This window comes from Triturus cristatus, chromosome 9, assembly GCF_964204655.1.
Source record: "Triturus cristatus chromosome 9, aTriCri1.1, whole genome shotgun sequence".
Classification (NCBI taxonomy): Eukaryota; Metazoa; Chordata; class Amphibia; order Caudata; family Salamandridae; genus Triturus; species Triturus cristatus.
In genome coordinates this window covers 1021769348-1021790237 of record NC_140592.1, presented here as the reverse complement: position 1 = coordinate 1021790237, position 20890 = coordinate 1021769348, and the positions used below count along the sequence as shown (strand labels likewise).

General features: G+C 44.0%; 1 protein-coding gene across 1 annotated transcript in view; it reads right to left on the bottom strand.

The window, feature by feature from the left end:
• Window positions 1-20890, bottom strand: part of TMED10 (transmembrane p24 trafficking protein 10) — a 90689-nt gene that overhangs the window by 19438 nt on the left and 50361 nt on the right. The window contains exons 2-3 of the mRNA XM_085626727.1: window positions 12544-12664; window positions 8398-8471 (exon numbers count right to left, since the gene is read on the bottom strand). Of these exons, the coding sequence (XP_085482853.1) occupies window positions 8398-8471; window positions 12544-12664 (195 nt within the window). The remainder of the gene's footprint in view (window positions 1-8397; window positions 8472-12543; window positions 12665-20890) is intronic.

The following is a 20890-nucleotide window of genomic DNA, read 5'->3' as shown; positions in this document are numbered from 1 at the left end:
GGCCCAGGTCTGGCACTGCCCCCTGGGCCTGCTTCGGCATTATGTATCCAGACCGACGCAGAGCTGGGGTTGAGGCGAGAAATCAGCGCTCGCAGGTGAGGCGCTGCCAGGGGGGCTTCACGATGGGGGAGCTATTGTACACATGAAACGTGCTGGGAATGCCATCCGTAAACCTGTTGTCCCTACACAGCAGCACACAGGGTTCGCGCCGGGCCCCCACCGCTGAAAAGTCTAAAATTACTGAACGAGGCAGGAGTGGCTCTCCGCTAGGCCGCATCTCGCCCTGGGAAAGACACAGCCATGGGGGCCCCAATATATCAGAATCACTGGCGATGGAACCTATAATCTTGAGTGTGTGAGTCTCCGACCTTAACCTTTAGGCCACCGTGTCTCTCTTGCATGGGAGGCAACAGACGCTCCAGTCCAAAGGCCCGTGACTTAAAAGGTCAGGATCTTAAACTGGAAAAAATTTATAAATTATTTCATCTTTTATATAGCGCGCACTCGACCCGGCGGTAATTGAGCCATTCCACCGTATTTGGACATAGACAGGGACCGGCAGATGAAGTGGTAGCCCCGAACCACAAGCAGTGGGCGGGGCATCGAGGCTCGAACCCCGGATTCCAGCACCAAAGTCGGTGACCACACCCACTCCGTGGTGGCAGGACAGCGCGCGAAGGTAAGAGCCGGGCGCGCCCAGGGGGTGCGCCGCCCTGCATGTAGCCCCCAGCGCTGCCCATCCGGGAATCTCCCCTCGCACACATAGTGTGTCCCGCACTTGATTTAGCGCAACTCGACCCGAAAGCCCCGGAGCGCTGCACGCGCACTGTATTTGCATGCCAATACAGGTACGAGATGAAGTGATATGCCCAGAATCACAGACTGGGGGACGCGACCTCGAGGCTCGAGCCCCGAGTTCCTCACCAAAGTCGGCAGCGCAGCCGACGGGCCACATCTCCTCCCGGAGCTGGCACACCAGTCGTGATTTTCCTGAACAGAATCAATAAAACACCCGCCCAGGAAAAACTTTGGCAGTGGAGGGATCGACCCCACACTTAAGTTATAAAATGCAAGAAACAAAAGGATGTCTCTTTGAAAACAGCAACCTGCAGACATCTTAACATCATACGCACTCTGAAATCTACTTGGCACACGTTCCTTGCAGCAGGCGCATTGACCCTCTGCCCTAACTATTTCGAAGTCAAACCTCAACTATACAAAATGCTGATCAGGAAGAAAATTAATCACACGAGTTATCTTGGATTTATGTGAGGCCCGGTAATTGCCGCGGAGCGAAACGCAGCATCAGGTGCTTCAAAAGCATAATAAACTACACTACATTACACCATCAGGTACAGGGAGACATGACAAAGGATCCCGGAATGTGGAAGCGACCTCGAGGCTCGAACCCTGATTGCCTGCACCAAGGTCGGCACCGCAGCCGAACTGACCCCCTCTCCTCCCCAGGTGGCGGGATCGACGCCTGCTACTTGGCCACCGAGCCACGACCCAAAGCTGCCACCCAGGGCTGGGAAGGGGAGGGGGGGGACGCGCCCAGGGGTCCCGGAGCAGGAAATAGCAGAAGGGATCGGCGGGTAAACTCCCCCGTGGGGAGGGGTAGAAACAGATGAATTGAACACGTGCGCGCCCCCCCAGTTTCAGGCCACAGTGACTCGTTAAAAGCGCGAACTCGACCCGAAGGAATGAGCGCTTTCCATAGCACCGCGTTTACATTACACATTCCGCACAGGGAGATATTTGGATGGCCTGCCGATGCCCGACCGATACTAACACACGCGCGCCCCCTCCCCCGCAGCACCCACAACCTCTCTGGCCGGCGACTTGGGCCTGGCTTTGTGCCCGCAACCCCCCCCCCGCCCGTGGTATTCCGACCACAGGGCCCCGTCACCTGGTGCTGCCCAGGGACAGGGCCGGGGAGGGGAGGCAGGCAAACTCACCGCGAGCGAGGGGCTCCGAGGCTGCTGGACACGCGAGGACCGAGCTGCAAGGCGAACGAGCGGACAAGAGGACGAGGAGGGGGCGGAGACAGTATAAGTACCCCTGTCTCCTGCCCGCCCTCGCCGGAAACAGCTATCTGTTGGGGTCTCCCCCGGACTAGCCCAGGGACTCGACCTCCCACCCCTGTGCCTTCCTGTGGCACTAAGGCGGCCGCCCTCCAAGGGGCGGGCCGCTGCGCGACCCCCCCCCGGGCAGCCTTACAAAATGTCGTTTTCTTCTTCCATGGCGCTTTGGAGTCTAGAAGGGTAACAGATGAGAGCATGCGGCTCCTACATATGCCGCCTGTTTCGTTATCGAGGTTGGGGGGGGGAGGGGAGGGCGGCACTCTGCAAGGAGTGTGTGTTTACCATCAATCATGACCTATCAGCAAATACTCGCCGTCACTGATATTTTACAGAACTCTGGATCATTTGATTTAGGGACAGGGCGTTTTGTATATACAGCCCGATATTGCATCTGAGCATTGGAATTCAAATTTCCTGTTTTTCAAGTAATTTCACATAACTTTTCTGTCTTTGTTCACTTTAACTATTAGTCAGGGATTATTAAGCAGCTCTATAACTTATTTAAATGCACTTCCGTCATATTTCTTCTCACATAGTTCTAGGACGTCCGTAATGATTCTTGACTAATAGTTAAAGTAAACAGACGGAAAGCTCATGCTACAGTGGATTAGACACAGTGAGAGGGCTGCGGGCACTGCACTGAAGAGGGCAGCTCGGTCAGTCCATGCTGAGAGGGAGAGGGCATCTGAGGCCAGTCCATCCAACGGGTGAGTGTTGGATGCTGCAGCTCCGTCGCTGGGCAGAGAACAGTCAGGCGATGTTAGGGAAACGCTATTGACATTTTGCAAAATGTCTGTTCAATTATATTTCTATTTTGTGCCACATTTACTGTGAAAGGCTATGTTGAGGCATGCATTTCTTATCACATAACTATGTCTTAGTAGCCACAATAAACTCTGGGCAGTAGACGGATATCCCGATTCCCATATACAAATAACTAATCAACCGCAAAATCTACCTATGCGTTTAAGCACTCTGTGAAACGCAACACTTGATTTTTCAATTATGTCCAGCTGCCTTTACTTTTATGTTGCACGGCTACATTATGCATACTTAACTCTTTTTGTTTTACTGAATGAATCAGTCTCTTTGCCCGACACACACACACACTGGGCCGGACTGGGGAACCAAAAGTAGCGCCGGCAAAAATGTCCAAACTAGCCCACTTCCTTCACCTCCTTGTGCAATCCGTCCGTCCGTCCCTCCCTCCCCCAGATCGGTTTTTCTCAACATCTCCCTCCCCCCGCTTTCCATCCATCCAAACCCTTCTCTCTTCCCTCTCAACCCCTCCCTCACTCTTTCCGTCATCTTACTCTCCCTTTCTCTCCTCCCTGTTGTGCCTGCTGCAGTTACCCTCCAGGAGCTGGGGCAGACACAGGTACCAGGGGCTCCGGCCCACCCGGGGAATGCCAGGTGGAAAAAGCCAGTCCGCCATACCAGCAGAACTTAATTCATGCAATCATCACTTTTCTTCAACGGTCCCACCTTTCTACCCATTTCACCTTGCACTCCACGCTTTGAAGTGACATTAGGTTTGCACACAACACTATATAAATACGCTCCAGACCAGCTTCAATTATTTAAGTTGCCACAGCTCATTTACACCTCAGTTACAGAGGTAGGGCGCGTTTGTAAGATGGAGCAGCTCTAGTAACTTTCTCCACCCTCACTGCCTTGAGAGGGGCTATCGGGTGCGTTACTATAGTAAAATTTCGCAATGGTAACCTTTTGATTCCGGTTCTCTCGAACTGGGGTGTAAGTGCTACTTAACAGGTCATGTCCTAGGGGTGTGCCACTATGTCACAAAACTGCCTTAATACTTTATTATATGCAGCATTGTTTGTAAAAATACCCCGTTGATGCTTTAGTTGTAAAAAAAAAAGTTTAGAGAGGCAAATGCAACTGACTTTGGTAGGTTCACGCTGCATTCACAAACGGTCATTTTCTTGCTTCACATACCCTTGGGTTGCAGCGCAGACAGTGTACAAAACAATTAGCGGGAACATTGGTCTTAACCTTTGTAATTTTTTAAAATTCTGACACCTATGCCGCACCGTTCTTTTAGTTTAGGTTCCAAGTTGTTGGTGATCATTACATCAGAGCCGAGAGCTGAAGGGGCTAGCTTATGTAGCATTTGAAGAACCAAGGTAGATGCCTCCATTTGGGCTCTAGGAGACCAGCTTTCAAGACATGCAGTGGAAGACCACATTTTAAAATCGATATAATTGGGGTTTAACACCAACATTTTATTGTACTGGGTGATGTCCCACATCTATATACACTGGTAGTAGAAGGTCACTCAGAGGAAGGCGAAGTAACCATATTAAAATGCATTCTATGAAGTTGTTAGTTTAGTGATGTTGGTGTACACGCATATCTTGTTGTCATGTCACAGGAATCATAGCCTTAGCATGATAAAACTTTGAGGGCTCGTAGGATAGCTCTATCCACAAAATGCAAGGATAATCTGACTACAATCAACCTACATCGGAGGGAATACTAACCTTTTTCGATTTGATTTTTCCGCCCAACACTGGTGGACTATCCTAACCACTAGGCAATTAAATTGTGTGACCCTCTCCATCATCACTTAAGACAGAGCTAAATGAATTATGGGTCTTAAATGCCAAGGACGTGGTCTTAATTTTCATTATGGTCAGGCATCTATTGCAGCAAAATTCCATAGTAGTAACTGATAAAAACAAGTGGTGTCTGCACATAGAGTGTCTATAATCTCACAGCTGAGTTTGGGCATCGGAAGACTCTTTACAGAGATAAGCAGTATATACACAAGAAAAAGAAAGCTGCTACTAACATACAGCACTGCATAACCCCACTAAGAACAATTCCCCTTGAACCCCATCCATCTAACTTGCAAAACAATATTCATTTTATAGTTACTTGGTAGCTACCTTTGATTACCTAACTTCAAGCACAGTACAAAGCTCAATCCTGGGAATGCATCCAAGAAGAAAGTTGTCAAATGAGAGAACATGGTTGGAAGCTTGGAGATGAATGAGCTAATTTAGTAAAATGAGCTTGCTCCTAGGCGGGGGGGTGGGGGGGTTGGTATGTAACAACCCGTCTCACCTCATGTTGGCATGGAATAGATCAATTTGAAGTGCAAAGGAAGAGAAAGATAAGAAAATACACTTTTAGGAGTAATGGCGAAACCACCCCCTTTTTCCACCTTATGGTCTTGTCCGATGGAGTGATTTGGTGAGACAAGGAAGTACTTCAGATAGGTTTCAGTTACAAAAAAAAGCAATATCACGGTAAGTCTAGCCATTGATAATTTGCACATCACATTTGTCACTTATCTTTCCTTTATTATACCACTAAGCTGTGACCCAAGACATAAGACCACCACCCTGGTCACTTCGGCATGACCTCATCACTTCTATACAGAATTACGGCAAGCACAACACCCTTCCAAGCAAGTGCTCGCAATTTGTAGCATGATAGTGTACCAAGGCACCTCACAATGGGGTATGAAGTGATATACCAATGCAATACACTACACAACGAAAGTGAGAGAATTCTGCCACTAAGTGCCTTTATTTGGCAGGGAGAGTGATTGCATTTAGTTGGAGGTCTGTGTGAGGATTGTGTTCAGTGAGATACTGCTGGATGGGAATAATGAGGGGATTGTGTGCAGACAGTGCACAAGAAAGTGAGGGCTGTGTATGATGTGCCGATATATATGATCAAGTGGAGGGAGTTGAGAAATTAAGGTTGTGTGGTAAAGAAACAAATTTATAGAAGAAAAAAAAAAAAAGACTTCAGACCTGCTGAGGACTAAGCAAGGACGAAAGTGCCGAGTTAGCAGTACACAAGTGATGTAGTCTTAATCCTTGTAAAGAACACAGCAGCCCAGAATCATGATGCAACGGTATGCTTCCACGTCAGCCTGGCATGTTACACAAGCACACAGCTGCCGCATTTTGTACAGTCTTTACCACAAAATCAGAAAGTCGGAAGGAAGGAAAGATGAGAAGGAACTCATTCACGTCAGTGGTGCGTAGCATGGGTAAATGTGGGGCTTGCACCATCAAAGCTGGTCTGACACTTTTAAGGATGTGCTACTCCTGGCTGGTGCGCCACTGATGAGACCCAGCTCAGAACAGCTATTTACAGATACCATACAACTGTAATCTTAAGACCTTATATTTTGCAACTGTCAGCCATGAAACAATTGAATAAGAGGGTTACGGAGGAGACCTAAAGAATTTATATATAGACTTGCGCAGTTTCGAATTTTCAGCTGGCCCAAGCAATGTGGACTGCAGGAACAAAATAGGCAGAGATAGCACAAGATGGCCATAGTAGGAACATCTTTATCATCCGCTCGGTTAGTCCACACCTAGCACTGAATCAAACCTTCATTCTGGTCCCTGAAGTGGGCAGTCTGTGGATGCCAATGGAGAGAGTTTTCACCTGCAAGTGCAAGTTAAAGCCGCTGTCAAGAGTTGTGCAGATTCCTCTGTTCAAACCTGGAACCATAAATGTACATCCTCTGGTAATAGCTGAGAATATAGACGTAGTCACCATGCAAAATAGCACATTGCTTGGTAGTGAGGGGAGCACACATCTGTGAGCCTAAGCTCAAGTATGCGCTCTGCCAAGCTACTAAAAAGTCACTTGGCAGCAGGATCTGAGCAGTGAAATTATTTACAGATCTCTGGCATGGTTGTTGACGCTCATTCTTGACTGTCACCATAACACTTATTTCTAGGGTGGTAGTAGGGATCCTGAATGCAGAGCTCTTTGTGCTTTATACTGCTCCAAGTACAAAATGCCTCTCCTACACATCTTAGTTGTCCTCTTGAACTTCATACCAGAAGTACAACGTGAGATATGCATATTATGTTATTGGCTTTTCAAATGTGAATATTCTACACTGGGGTGGCTTCATACCAGTTTCTAGCGCCCAACAACTTTCCACATTCTCATGGCAACCATTATTTTAGGATCGTTATCTTTAATAGCCAAATTTGTGTTGTAAGGTCTCTTTGAAAACAGCCCATCACCAAGAAGGGAAAAGTCTTGCTTCTTTGATAGGTTATTTTAAAAAAAGCCTTCCCGTAAAACAATAGGCTTTGTCAGCATTACAGTCCCATTCATTCGCTAATCGTGAAACTCCTAGAAAGGCACCGCATCACAGTAGTTTTACTAAGTAAGAAAACATTACAATATAGAGATAATGAATATACAGGTCAACAAGACGGGGCATTGACCTACAAGTTGTGAGCTTAAATCTTGATAAGAAAAATATTTGATCCTATGGCTATGTTGATTGCGTGGAACAGGAAGACATTACATCACTTAGAAAGATCCAAAACTTTAACCCTGAGCACTATATCAACAAAGAAGCTCCTGTACAAAAATCTACAAACCTTAAAAGCTAGAGAAACCCAGCAGCTAGGGGCGAGGAAGAGGATAGTACTGTCATCACCTTACCCAGGCATTAAACACAGCCCAGCTTTTTTCAATAACCCAGTGCCACGTCTTTTGTTCTTGGCCCTCACATAGTCCTGCAACCCTTTTGCAGCCACTGTTCTTTCCTGTTCTTGGCCTTTTGTGCCACCCATCTCTTACCTCTGAGGATCACAACATTTCTTACACCATCCATTTGTACTGTTTATAGATTGTGTCCTTGCTCCCTGTGCCATCCATTGATTCGGCCCAATTCCCACTGTCCCCCCCCCCTCCCCCACTCACTCTTCCTTTCCTTCCCTGACACGGTGTTTTCACTAGAATGAGGATAGTGAACTGAACAGGCACTGAAAAATACTTTTTTCCTAAACCTTGATCAGGAGAAAAAAAAACATTTTTTACAACACTTGTGGGCCATTGCCCGTCCTGCTCTCCTTTTTAAGGTGAATTCCCTAGGAGCAGATCTGAAACAGGCTCAATAGACTTGGGTCAGGAGGTTTGCTGACCTCTCACTCATCCGGTCGAGTACACACAACTTGAGTGTTTCCCAACAACAGGTGCTACCTGATATTAGCTCAGTTGTGTCTGGGCATCACAGAACTTAAAGTGAAGTGGAAGGATGAATAATGTAGGATGCAATTTCAAAGGAGGGGATGAATGGACGAGGGAAGGCCATGAAGACGAGAGAGAAGTTACTTGTGGTCCCGATCTGAGGTAGGCATATTTACTTGCTTTCCAATCTCTCCTCAGCGAGCCATCTATGATGCCCCCTCTTTACCCCTACTCATATTAACAGTCTTTCTGGCCCAAATAAAGGCCATACCGTTTTTCCAAGTCACTTTGAGACACTGTTCTTTTATCCTAAGCCCACACCTACCTCTTCATAATTCTTAGCTTCCACTCCATGCTTCATGTCTAGAATCACAAGCTGGTCCGGCACTCTGCCATGTCCTGTAGGCCAATGAAAAATGTTTACACGATTAGCAAATATCCCAGGATGTCACTACCCTTGTCCTGTGGCCTCAACCCCAACCCACTGCAAAAGAATGCAGAATACAAGAAGCACCTTTGGATATCATCAGAAATACAGCTCTCCCCCTTCCTTAAATGCTCACTCTGAAGTGCTGAAGATGACTGGGCTATAATCGGACAACTGCTTGATGCATGTTCAGGGCTGAAAGAGCCCACAAACAGATGCTGGAAGTGAATAGCTAATAATGCCCCACAGCTAGAGAAACATCGTTGGTGACTGATTAGTAACGTCCCACAACTGAATATACAATGTGAGTGAATGATCGGTAACGCAAACCTGTGTAAAGGCTGGAGGACTGACAACTGACTATGGCTGAAGTTCTATAGGTGACTGGCCAACGCTGTCTTTTGCAGGAAAGGAACCATCACTGATCTTCCTCTTTCTTCTTTTCCTTGTACTGTATTTGTGGCGCTGTGGTTTTGAGTAACATACACTTGTCATACTCCCATCTGGCTGAACGGCGCTTTACTTCCTGTCGGCAAAGCTGCTACTATCTAGTGCTTCCCCCTTTCAAGTGTTCCCCGTTCTGCAAAGCTACAAATCATAATTTAAAAGACGAGCATTGGCAAAGTCAAAAGGTTGCGCCTATGAGAGATCTATTGGCTGTCAATTTTTTTTTAAAATCTTGCACAGCGGTGCAAGCTGCTGTGCTACATAGCTTAATGTAGAAAAAAACCAGATGTGGTCAGATCGTGTCATATCACTTTTTTTCTTTACTTTAAGCTATGCAGGTACAAGCTTAAATTGTTATTTTCCCTATACTTAACATGCTGTTTATATACTTTAACAAATGCCCAGTGAAGTTACTAGCGTGCCAAAGTGAAGCTAGCTGGAACACTGAGCAGAGGTGCTGACTTTGGAACTGGGGACCCAGATTAGAGTCTCGGCACCAGATCAACATCCTGTGATTCTGGGCAAATCAAATAGTCGCCCAATATATGTCCTTGTACAATGTAACTGGTGCTCATGTAAACCGTTACAAGTCCTTCCAGTGACTTTGCGCTATATAAAACAAGCTATGATGGAGGTAGGAAATTAGCGATGGGGAAGGGGTATGCAATGCGAAGAGCTAGGTGGTGAGAGAGACAGGCCAGCAACGAAGGGAAAGAAGCATGCAGCGACAGAAGTGAAGTGGTGGTAGGGAGAGGAAAGCAACAAAAGAGAAATGAATATTACAAGTGCAATGCCAGTGGAAGGACACAGTGCTGAAAACATGACTTGAGCCAGGTTCCACAGCAAGGACAAAGACATCAAGCCCTGCAGGAAGCTGGAGGAGGCACTGACCAACAGGAAGAAAACACGAGTAACGTGGAAAGCAACCAATGGTAAGTAATGCCCGGGCTCTAAGCCCCTTTTAAGATTTCTTTTTTCTTGTTCCAAGAGATGTTGCAAGCGCTGTGTAGGCTTAACTCACACTTATACTGCACAAAAGAGAGTCAAAGCTACACATTAAAGCTAAACTACGTCTGTGCAGGCTTTAGGAAAGGTCAAACTTCACCTATGACAAGGAGAAATACGCAAAACGTGTACAGTCAGAAGAAACTACACATGCATATTAAGCCAAACCAAATCTATAAACACAGCCCGGTGATACCTGCAAACAAGACTGAGCTATACAAGACTTATGTAAGCACATCCGTGGGCCAAGCAAAATCCACGATAATGGAGAATATCCATGTGTATGGAGCTAAACAGAACTACACAAAGCAATGCTAACTCTATAGACAGCGAAGTAAACACTGTCAAATGTAAAATGGGATGTGCAAGCAAAACCGGAAAAAAAAAAAAGGGAAAACCCCCACAAAATGCACTGACTTATAAAGACTAAAGCAATATCTGCAAACCCCTACACTCAAGATTGCAAACAAAGCACGCAGGAACACACAAAATAAGGCTAAACCTATGCAAATAAGTTATTTTGAGCCAAGTCTACATTTGGGCAACGTATGCATTTATGCACACACAAACGTCGATCTTTAAATCCAATTAATCTTGTACCTCCTCCTTTCTGAAACAAAAATCTCATTACTATTAGTCATTGTAATGTTACAATGTCCACACTGTCCCACCTAATGCGGTTTCCTATTGTACTTCCTTTCTACCTTGCTCATGCTTAGGCTACTAGTCTGCCCTTATCCACTCGGGTTTCAGATGTCCTAGACTCGCACTCTTTGCTATTTGAACTCTTATGTCTTTAAAATGCGCCACACAAGTTATGCTCGCATTACTGCTTACGGTCTTTCGCGGCTGAATCGTGCACATGCAGGTAACTTGCCACTGTGTTGCACTTACAGCTTCCTAAATAGTCCATCTCTGCATAGCGCAAGGTTGCCATTTCATGTGTCTGCTACTACAAACGTGTACACTATAAACCAAAGTAATCTGTCTGTACAGCAACCTGGAACCTTTGTCCGGGTTTTAGCAGTGCAGTTAGCTAAACAAATCATTCGCCAAGCACCCCTTCTCCAAGGCTGAAGCCCGAAGAGAACACTTAAAGTTCACTTTAAGGGTTAACAAGAACAAGTTGCTTTCCGGGTAAATTCTCCACTTTTACAGATTTCCCAGCAAGAACAGAGAAAAACAAGTCAATAAAAGTCTGGGTATAAAATGAAAACACGTTTTGTTGCGGCTGTTTAATGCAGAAATGAAATGGGGAGGAGAAACTCGATCGCGTTTTTAACCTACGCATTTATTAAAGTTGCGTTTCTGCACAGGCATATAATACTGAAAAGCTAAGTGGTGAAGTTACTTTCTCACAAAGTTCAAGTACTCTTTCTTGCTCCATTACATTTCAGCTTTGCATTCTATATGTACAGCCTCCACCGTTAAGGCTTCTAGGAAGTACGGACTAAAAGACACACACAAGGAGCGTGGTGGTAGGATGTACGGCCTTCAATTGTTCTCTACCGATTGAAATGGGCAAATGAGGATTTTGCTGCACAAGCTTTCAACAGTTATTCACCTAGTCCTATGAATGAAGGCTCACAAAAGTTCAGAATTAATTTTTCTTATATGGTAAAAACAACAAGCTGTGATAACCTTCAGCTCCCTACACTGTCCGCCAAGCATTCAAACAGGTACTTGCTCAGCCAACAGGTCTCACCTACAAGAGAGCAACACAGACAAGGGGTGGCACAGAGGGGCTGAGTGCAAGCATACAGATAATGGCAGGTGTAGGGGCAAGTGACGAACAGGGTGGGAGTGGCTTGGGCAAGCACCATGGAAAACGAGAGAGGGAGAGTGGCAGCAAGCAACAACACAAGCAACTGAATGAGGGAAGGAAGGATGCAATCTACACCACGGACAATGGAAGGAGGGCAGGTAGTAGCAAGGAAAAAGGGTGAGGGAGCAGTGCACAAGGGAACCAGCTGTAAAAGACCAACTCTGGTAGAGTGCTTAAACACAAGGAAAAGAATAGATCCCAAAACATTGAGCAGGTGAATGGCAAGTAATGCATCCATGCTCCAGGCAAGGGACAAACCCAAACAGAAGAAGGAAGGCTATGGCAGCTGACCAATAAGCAAGCAAATGAGTGGCAAAGAAGCCAACCAATGGTAAACAATGGGCGGCCTCTAAGCCCACTGTTAGAAGACAAAGGGTCTCAAAGAGACCACATGTGCCATCTATGAGAGGCCTTAAAAGCATACCCCGTGAATAGTCCTCTGAAATATAACACACACCTGGCAGGCCCATAAAGACTCAGACAAGAACGTATGTAACCCACTTTTTAAATACTAAAGAATGACTGTTCTAAAAAATATACACTTGCCACAAGACAAACATATAAATCTTTGATGAACAGCATTTATCTTCGATTTTCCTGCTGTGATATAAAGTCTCAAATTAAGGAAAGTAGTGAAAGTTTTCACTGAACCTCTTGGAGATCCGTGTTCCTTAATCTCCCATCCCAGTGCCGTTGACAACACAATTCTTTAAAGGTGCCCTTGGCCCATATATGGTGCTCTCGAAGTCCGTAATAACACTACTTACCAACAGGAAGCTTGCTCTCAAAGCACACCTCAAACATGTCATATTCTTCTGTAGTGAAGGCAAACTTCCCCTTCGAAGCATCTTCCTTTGAGTAGAGGATGTGCCCAGCAGAGTCTGTGATCTGAAATAAAAGATGAAACTACTGTGAAAAAAGTATAAATCTATCCAAACGGAAAGAGCTGGGGAATGGGGGGTCATTTGCCACCTTTTCCCTCTTTTCAGTAAATTTCAATTTTACCCAGTGTCAAGTCAGCAGAAAGACAAGTGTGCAGTGTAGAAAGACTTTCCATCAAATGCGCTATGTGGCCCACATAATGCCCAAGCCATAGAGCTTGGCTAATGCAACGCATTGAGAACATTGAGAACTAGAAGCAACACAAACTGCTCAGGAAACTAGCATTGGCAAAGTTAATAGGTCTTTCCTTTGGGACCTACTAGATTTGACAATGGTATTTCACTATGTTAAGCATTCCTGATGCTGTGCAGCACGGCTGCATCATTTTGTAGGCACGCTTAAGTCTACAAAAGTACAGAGGCTTTTTTTTTTTTTTTTTTTTTTTAAACCGATCAGTTGGTCAGTAGATAAAAAGGAAAAAAAAAAAAAGCAACGCAAGTAGTGTAAGTGGAATCACACCGGCAGAGAACACTGAGGTGCAGAGAGAAGGATACGAGAGAGACAGCTGGAAGACAGTCATGGAGTACTTAACAAAAAAGAAAAAAGTAGTGCTTGAAGAGCAAGCACGTGTAATGCGTTCATGCTCCAGGGAAGGGACAAACCAGAAGATGAGCTAGAGGTCAAACAAGCTGATGGATAAAAAGCAAGCGAATAAAAGTTTAACAAAGTAATGGGCAGTCCCTAAATTGTGAACTGACATGAAGTCTTTTGGCCAACAGACAGCTTTGCACGATTTAATCTGATACCTCTGAACAAGCACTAGCAAACCAAATAGGTGTTACCTTTCTGATGCATTGCTTTTTGCTGATGCTGTATGGTAGCATCAAAAAAAAAAAAAATAACACATTTGGCACGGTGTGTTTAGGGAACAACTCGGACGAAGAGGACTTTTTCGGATTTATTTACGCATCCAAAATGCTGGACGTTATTTTGGAGCAGTATATAAAATAAAATGTTAGCTGCGTGGAAGCGCTTTTATGCTGCTGAGAGCCATCAGGAAATTGCAGCTGTGCAAAAAGAAAAAGGAAAAAGAAATTCCCTGAATGGGAAAGGTGGAAGGACACAAGTCACTCAATCAAAAGGATGGCACAGAGGCTATGCTCAAAACTCAAAGACTCATGACTACATTCCTTACAATCTAATCCTTGATTAACGAAAAGCACTGAATGAGATCAAAAGAAACAATCACATCGTGATTAAAATTGGCAAAAAAGGGTGGAGGCGTTGTAATCCAAGATCTGCTGCAATATAAACAAGTGATCTATTGGTAATTTAACAGTTCAGTATGCCCCATTGTTATCTAATCCACTGCAGGAACACCAAACATTATCAGAGATTACTACCAAGGCTTGAGTGGAAAGTAAATGAACACAATTTCCTCAAGGCTAAATATCCACGGAATCCAGTACTGTATACGCTCCCTAAAATGTACAAGGATCCCAACAGGCCACCAGGCAGACCAATTGTCTCAGTGTGTTTCTGTCTTGGAATCCCTTGGTAAATACACTTTCTTGGAGACTGTCACCAAAACACAGAGCTATATAAAAAAGGACAGCAGTGACCATTACCAAAATTGAATAATGGAGCTTTGATGGGAATGAGGAAACTCTGCTATGTATGGATATAGAATCCCTATATACGAACAGGACTCCGGATGAGCGAATTAAAGCGATTTTGGACATTCTATATACTCATCCAGAATCCATTGAGGTTCTCACTTAGTTCATTATATGTCTTGAGAATTACTTTGAGTTTTAAAGCACATTATTGCAGACCGAAGGGACTTTTATGGGATCTTCTTTGGCCCCCAACTTTGCCATACTGTTGGTTAACAATTTTGAGGGTTACATTTTTTTATCCCATTTCTAACCTTTCAATAGCCACATTCAGCAGTGGAAACAATTTATGGATTACATTTGTATGATTTGGCGAGGAAATGTATATACTCTGTCTGAATTCCTAACCTGGATTAACTCCCTGATTCCAGATACAAGATTCTCCAACACACAACAGGAATTCCATTGATTGTCTTGACTTGACAATCTGGGAGGTGGATGGCCAGCTGGGTACCAAGCCATTTCAGAAGCGGACACAAAGGAACACTATTTCAGTGCACCAGAAATCACCCATGGGTATTTCAGGACTGATAAACTTTTGGTCATTTCCTATGTATTAGTGGGAACACTAAGTGGAGGGCCGTCTATTTTAAGAGAAGAAAATCTTAGTAACTAACTGTTGGCCCGTGGTTACCCAAAATAATTGGTGAAACTATCCATGACAATAGCTTGGCATTCTCCAAATACACATCTCCTTTCCTTCAAGGCCAAAAAAAAGACTAACTGTATTGTCTGTGTTACCACATTTTGTATTAGGAGTAATGACCTAACCGGAAATCAGAAAAAGAATAGGTCTTTACTCACCTTCGTAGGCCTCACTGACCAGATTCCAATGTTTTTCCTTTCACAAGGGTAGGACTTAAGGGAGCATTTCGTTCATACCAGCATTTAATCTGAACAGACCTGCACTGACCTAGGCCCCTATTTGGGATTAAATCGCCTAGTAGGACATTAGAGGGGTGGAAGCTATTTTATTTGTAACTACACTGATTGCAAGGAAGGAATTTGTTCATGGTAACATCAAACAGACATTAAGGGACTACTCTAATAGTAATAGGAACAATGGCATCTATTCTATCTGATGTCCCTGTATTCTGATCTATATAGGCAAAACCACTTCAAAAGTCAACACTGTAGTTGTATCCGATGTATGAATCCGACAACCCCACTTGTAAGCTATTTTGTGGAACTGAGACACAGAAAATATATTGGTAAGTGTTCGAGACAGCGAAAAATAATACAAGTTAGCAATGTAAAGACTTTGCTGAATAGAGAAGAATGTAGGTAGATCTTCAGATGTAACAGCATTATCAAGGGTCTTAACATGGAAGAATTCAGCCTGGTTGCATGAGCATAAGCTACCTCTACGGCTGTTCTGTAATAGCTCTTATGAGAAATGTTATCTTCTGTGCATACAATGCTTATATTATGTACACGGACTTAATGATCTATACATATGAACCTTTAGTATTTTTTAGTCTGACTCAATTTAGCAGTGCACATCTATATTGGCTGTATACTTCCAGTAGATGTATTGATCTTAACTGCATAACATTTTATGAACCATTAAAAAATATTTCACCCCCAATGCGTCTATAAATATGAAAGAGTGACCATGTATTAATAATTGGGTGTATTCATTTAGGCTCATTTAGCTGGTTTCCTTAACGACTAGTGACTCTGGACTGTTTTCTCTATATGGGAATTTTGGCAAACAATTGCCTTTTTGTAAATCTGTTTTCAGTTGTCCGGCCCCCTATTTTTTTTTTTTTTAATCTACAATTTTTTTAAATTATTTAATATTTCTTTCCCAGCCTACATTTTTCTCCATTTTCTGAGCAGGTTTTGTAAACTAAACCAAATCGGCAGCTTTTTCTTTTTTCGACCTGGTTTTGGAAACTACTGTATTGGCAGTCCTTTTTCAGTCTTCTTTTTTCTAGTCCTTCAATCTTGACCCACAAGAGTCTAGTCCTTATTTAGTTTTTACTGAGGAGACTTGGGTCGACCATTTTGTATTTAGAAGATAGTGTTTGAGTCACCCGCTTCTTATCTCTGCTTATCTGGACGCACACCGCTGTCGCTGTTCGATAAGACGCCCTGGCCGCAGTCTGGCTAAACGTTCATTAGACACGCAGCGGGCTAATTCTTGAATCTTCACTTTATGGATTGAAGTACCTTAAGGTATGTTGAACATATCTGGTAAACAAACAGCTTTTATTCAATTTTTGGGACTTAGTTCCCCCTGATTTTTCACGATTTAGTTGAGCTCCATTTTTGGTTTTTACAGGGACTGATTCTTAATCCTGTTTTTGCTCAATCCTACGGTCCTACTGGTGGAAGCTTCCCTCCAAAGTATTTTTCTTAATGGTACCACACTTACTGGTTATGGTAACAGTTTTTTTGTTTTAATATTATACTCACCGATTTTTTCTTGCTCATTTATTGATTCAGATTGCTGTACCGGTTTCAGTTAATGGGTGAGTTTACCCCTTTCAAAAAATATTTTGGGAGACAAATTTACATGATATCCCCTCAACATGCATTTTTTCTATTTATTTTGCTATTAGATGGCTTGCTGCTCTGTAAATCTTAACAATCCTGATGATGACCCATAACGAGGCTAGAGTCGAAACGTTAGACAAAGGGCAAATGGGACCTATAAGAACCACGGATGATCTACTCCCTTTGGTTCATTTGCACGTTGTGTACACACTGTTTGCCATGCATCATTGGGAATACTTAAGAGCACTTTTTGCATATCAGTAAACATTTTGGATAGTGGTTTGTGTCTCTCTGCGTCATTGAGTTTAACATTGTTCACAATTCCCATCTATTGACTGCTGAATTCTGTAAAAGAACCCATTCATTATTATATGGAAAGGTTGTTGTTTGTCTAACAGGTGAAGGACCAGCAACAGAATAGAAATGCAAGCTATTGACCAATAAGCAAGCAAATGAGAGTGATAAAGTAGACAATGGTAAGCAATGGGCATGCTTCCAGGCCCGCTGCAAAGCTTTTGGTCTTATTCACAATGGTTGTTCGCATACACACAGCAAAAAGCAGTCTGGTAGCGGAGACCTTAAAAGAATTCCAGAGCAGATTTTCTGATTAAAGCAGGTTGATACTGCAGAAGCTATATGAACCATGGACGTTCTCTATCTGTTCAACAAAAAAAAAATAAGCATTACAAAGAAACAATTTCACAATTCAGTCACACCGAGAAAGGACAATAGACATTCTCAGTACAGTTCAATCCTAACTCTCCATCAGAGAGGCTCAAAGGAGCATGCAACTAAATCCTATTAGACAAAATAAAATGAGACTGACCATAGAAGGCTTTAGCATGCGATAAACATTCCAGATTGTTATAAGCCCTGTTAAAACTCGAAAAGTTACTGCCTTGCGGTGGTGCTACTGTCGTAAGCTGGCACTGAATTCTTTGGATCAAGTCATTAGTTGAATAACCTTAACACTATGGGGACTCATGGGGCCTAATTTTATTATACTCCATACATGCCTACAGCTCCTCCCGAGGTAATGCAAGAACTTTCTTTCTGCAAAACACACATCTGCACAGTCGAGTTCTTTTTACAAGTTAAAGACAGAAACTCCATGAGTAGTAAAAGGCAAGGGATCAAAACAAAAACTCACGGCAGAATATAACCTTGTTTTATTCAGGTCATTTAGCAGTGCCCCTTTGTGATCACTGTAGGTAAATAAAATCACACTCATGAGCCTTCTATATCAGATTTGTATTTAAAGAATGATGATGGCCCACTGAACTAAACGCGGTGAAGTGTTACGGATGGGCTGCTGTACTTTCAGCACCGACACTGAGGAACAGCTATTTAGCCTAAGCGCCAGAGTTTCAAAACACTTGCCTTCCAGAATCTGATAACAAAGGCAAGAAAGGCATCTTCCCCTCGGCTTAGCTGAGGCTCAGAAGGCAAATGCTTTGAAGTCTAAGCAATCCATACGTGAAACATGCTCCAGTGACCAACGGTGAAAAAGGCCAACTGAGGTCTAAGAAAAGGATTCTTTTTTAAATATATCTCCTTTGATTCCACGACACTCGCATGCACCCTTAAAGGAGCTTAAAGTAACTCCGCGAGTAAAACTGTGCTACTAAAAAAAGTATTTGATTGTCAGCAATATGGACCGCACCCCCTGCCTATGGAACCAGGCAGCTGCACCAGCTGTTGGAGTGCAGTCCCGTACTACATCCGTTTTAACGTGAAATCCCAACTACTGCGCCCACTACTCCACGAGCTCTACACTGTCATACAGGCATATTTCAGACACGCCCCGACGAAAGAGGACATGCCTCCAAACTAGTAAAATGCCAAAGACTGCAAAGAAGCCGGTTGAGCTTAAGATTCAGACGTCGGTGTGGTACCTGCACAAGTAATACTACCGCCCCACTCTCCCGCACCCGGGAGTCAGCCCAAATAGTCCAACTGCAAATAAACCTAGTCAAAATGTTCACTTAACCTTCTAAGAAGGCCAGCATAGTTCCCAATAAGAGACGAACCCAAGGGCCAAAAGACCAATCACACTTGGGTGTTTTCATGCCGCCTGCATCACGTGATAACTCCTTCCACTAGTAAACTCCTTTCACTAGTAACCAGGTCTCAGTCAGAAGAGAAAAGGGGTAGAGCTGCAGGCATTGGTTTAAACTGCCGTCTTGTCGAATCCTTTACACGCTGAGAATTTCACATTGGAGTGAAAAGATTGCAGGGTGTCATATCTTGAAAGATCCTCGCTGGAGTTGCAAAGGGGTGGTAAAACGCGAGGCCATGCATGTTAAAATAAATTAAGGATTTAAAACACTGCTTTATATTATTCGTGTAATATAATACGATTACCGAAAATGCCAACATCTTTTAACAGATCAAGATATTGACAAAAAAGACTGATTTTAATTTCCTATATTGATTTGCACTGAAGTGGGTGGAGGTTTAGCGGCGAAAGCTAATGTTAGGGGGCCATCATCTCCAAATCAGGAATGTGCGAGATCATAAAAAAGATATATTTTTTTACATTACACGTCTGTGGAAGTCAACCATATAAATCAGCGTTTGTGAACGCTATGGGAAGTCAGAAGGATATTAAGTGTGCCAAGAAAGTGATATCACGGCTAATGACTGGCGTGGGCGCCCGGTCACACGAGACCCGACAATCCGCTGTGGGCAGAGGCGGGAAAGCCTCTCGGACAGACTAAAAAAGGACTTACGGTAAACGCGCCGGGCGCTGTGTATACACCCCCGCACGGGGAGAATAGGCCACCCTTCAGCAGCACGTCCATCTGTCTCACATGGCGGCACCTAACAATGAGGTCGAGGCACGCGGCCGGACGGGGGTGACATCACACCCTCAGCATAGAGCCAATGCTGGGAAGCCTGCGCCCATACCACAAAGAGCCGGCGCTTCGGAGAGGCCTGTGCATGAACAAGCGTTGGCATTGTTTGTGTTACTGAATAACCAGCCCGCGCAGTACAAGTGGGTAGTGCCAACAAACATAGCGCTTCCGCCTGCCAGATGGTGCCCGCCCGCCCACCTGTACTGATCCTGCCACCCGGGGCTTCCTAGTTAACTCAGCCTGGAGATAAAGGAGGAGCCGGATAAGAGATCGAGGTGAACTGTATAATTCGATAGTTAAAGCACGGCAGACAGATCGCATTAGGGAATGTCACCAGTCAAACAAAGCAGCCAGAAATAATCCCAAATATGAATCAACTACACGAATCGAGTAGGGAGCTTTCACTACCCCTTCGATTGGTAGAGTCGGACAAATAATTGCAGGGTCACTTCGTTACTTATATTTTTCAAGTCACATTCATCGCACCGGGTAGATACCGAAAGGCAACTTTATCAGAAAGCTCTTGTTTGTTTATTTTGCTTAACACATATTACTTCTTGCTAGCATCAAGAACACTCATTCTATCATGCCTGTTAGGAAGGATGAGAAGAATGGTGGTAAAATATTAAGAAACCACAAACTGAGTAATGTGTGCGCCTTGGAACTATAGGGCACCACCACCACCACTTTCATTTCACACCGAACAGATGTTAAAAGGCAATTAACTACAATGCCAGCGAACACAAAATTGACAGGACTGCTATGAACAGCGTTTTAAATTAAAGCAGTGGTTAGCCAACTATGGGTTCCCAAGAGCAAACCCATAAGACACAAACTTGTACTAACACAATGGAGATGCTGAAGTCTGTCTTGAATTATGTAGGAGGAACAGCACAAGCCCTTGAAGGCAAAACTGTCTGCACTCAAAAAGTAGGTGTCAGACTTGTCTGGTTACAGGTGTTTGATGGTTGTCAAAAAAAAAAAAATGTGATGCTCACTGACAAAACAACTGAGATGCAGCTTATCAATTCAGATTATAAAAGCTAATGAAAGAATAGATGACGGAAACCAATGCATTTTTTAGATGTTCCTAAAAAAATGACTTTAGGAATAATGGGTAAAACACCCATTATTCCTAAAGTCAAGTTACTTCTGAATTTGCCTTGCAAATGGAAACCAAAACCTCCTTCTATCGC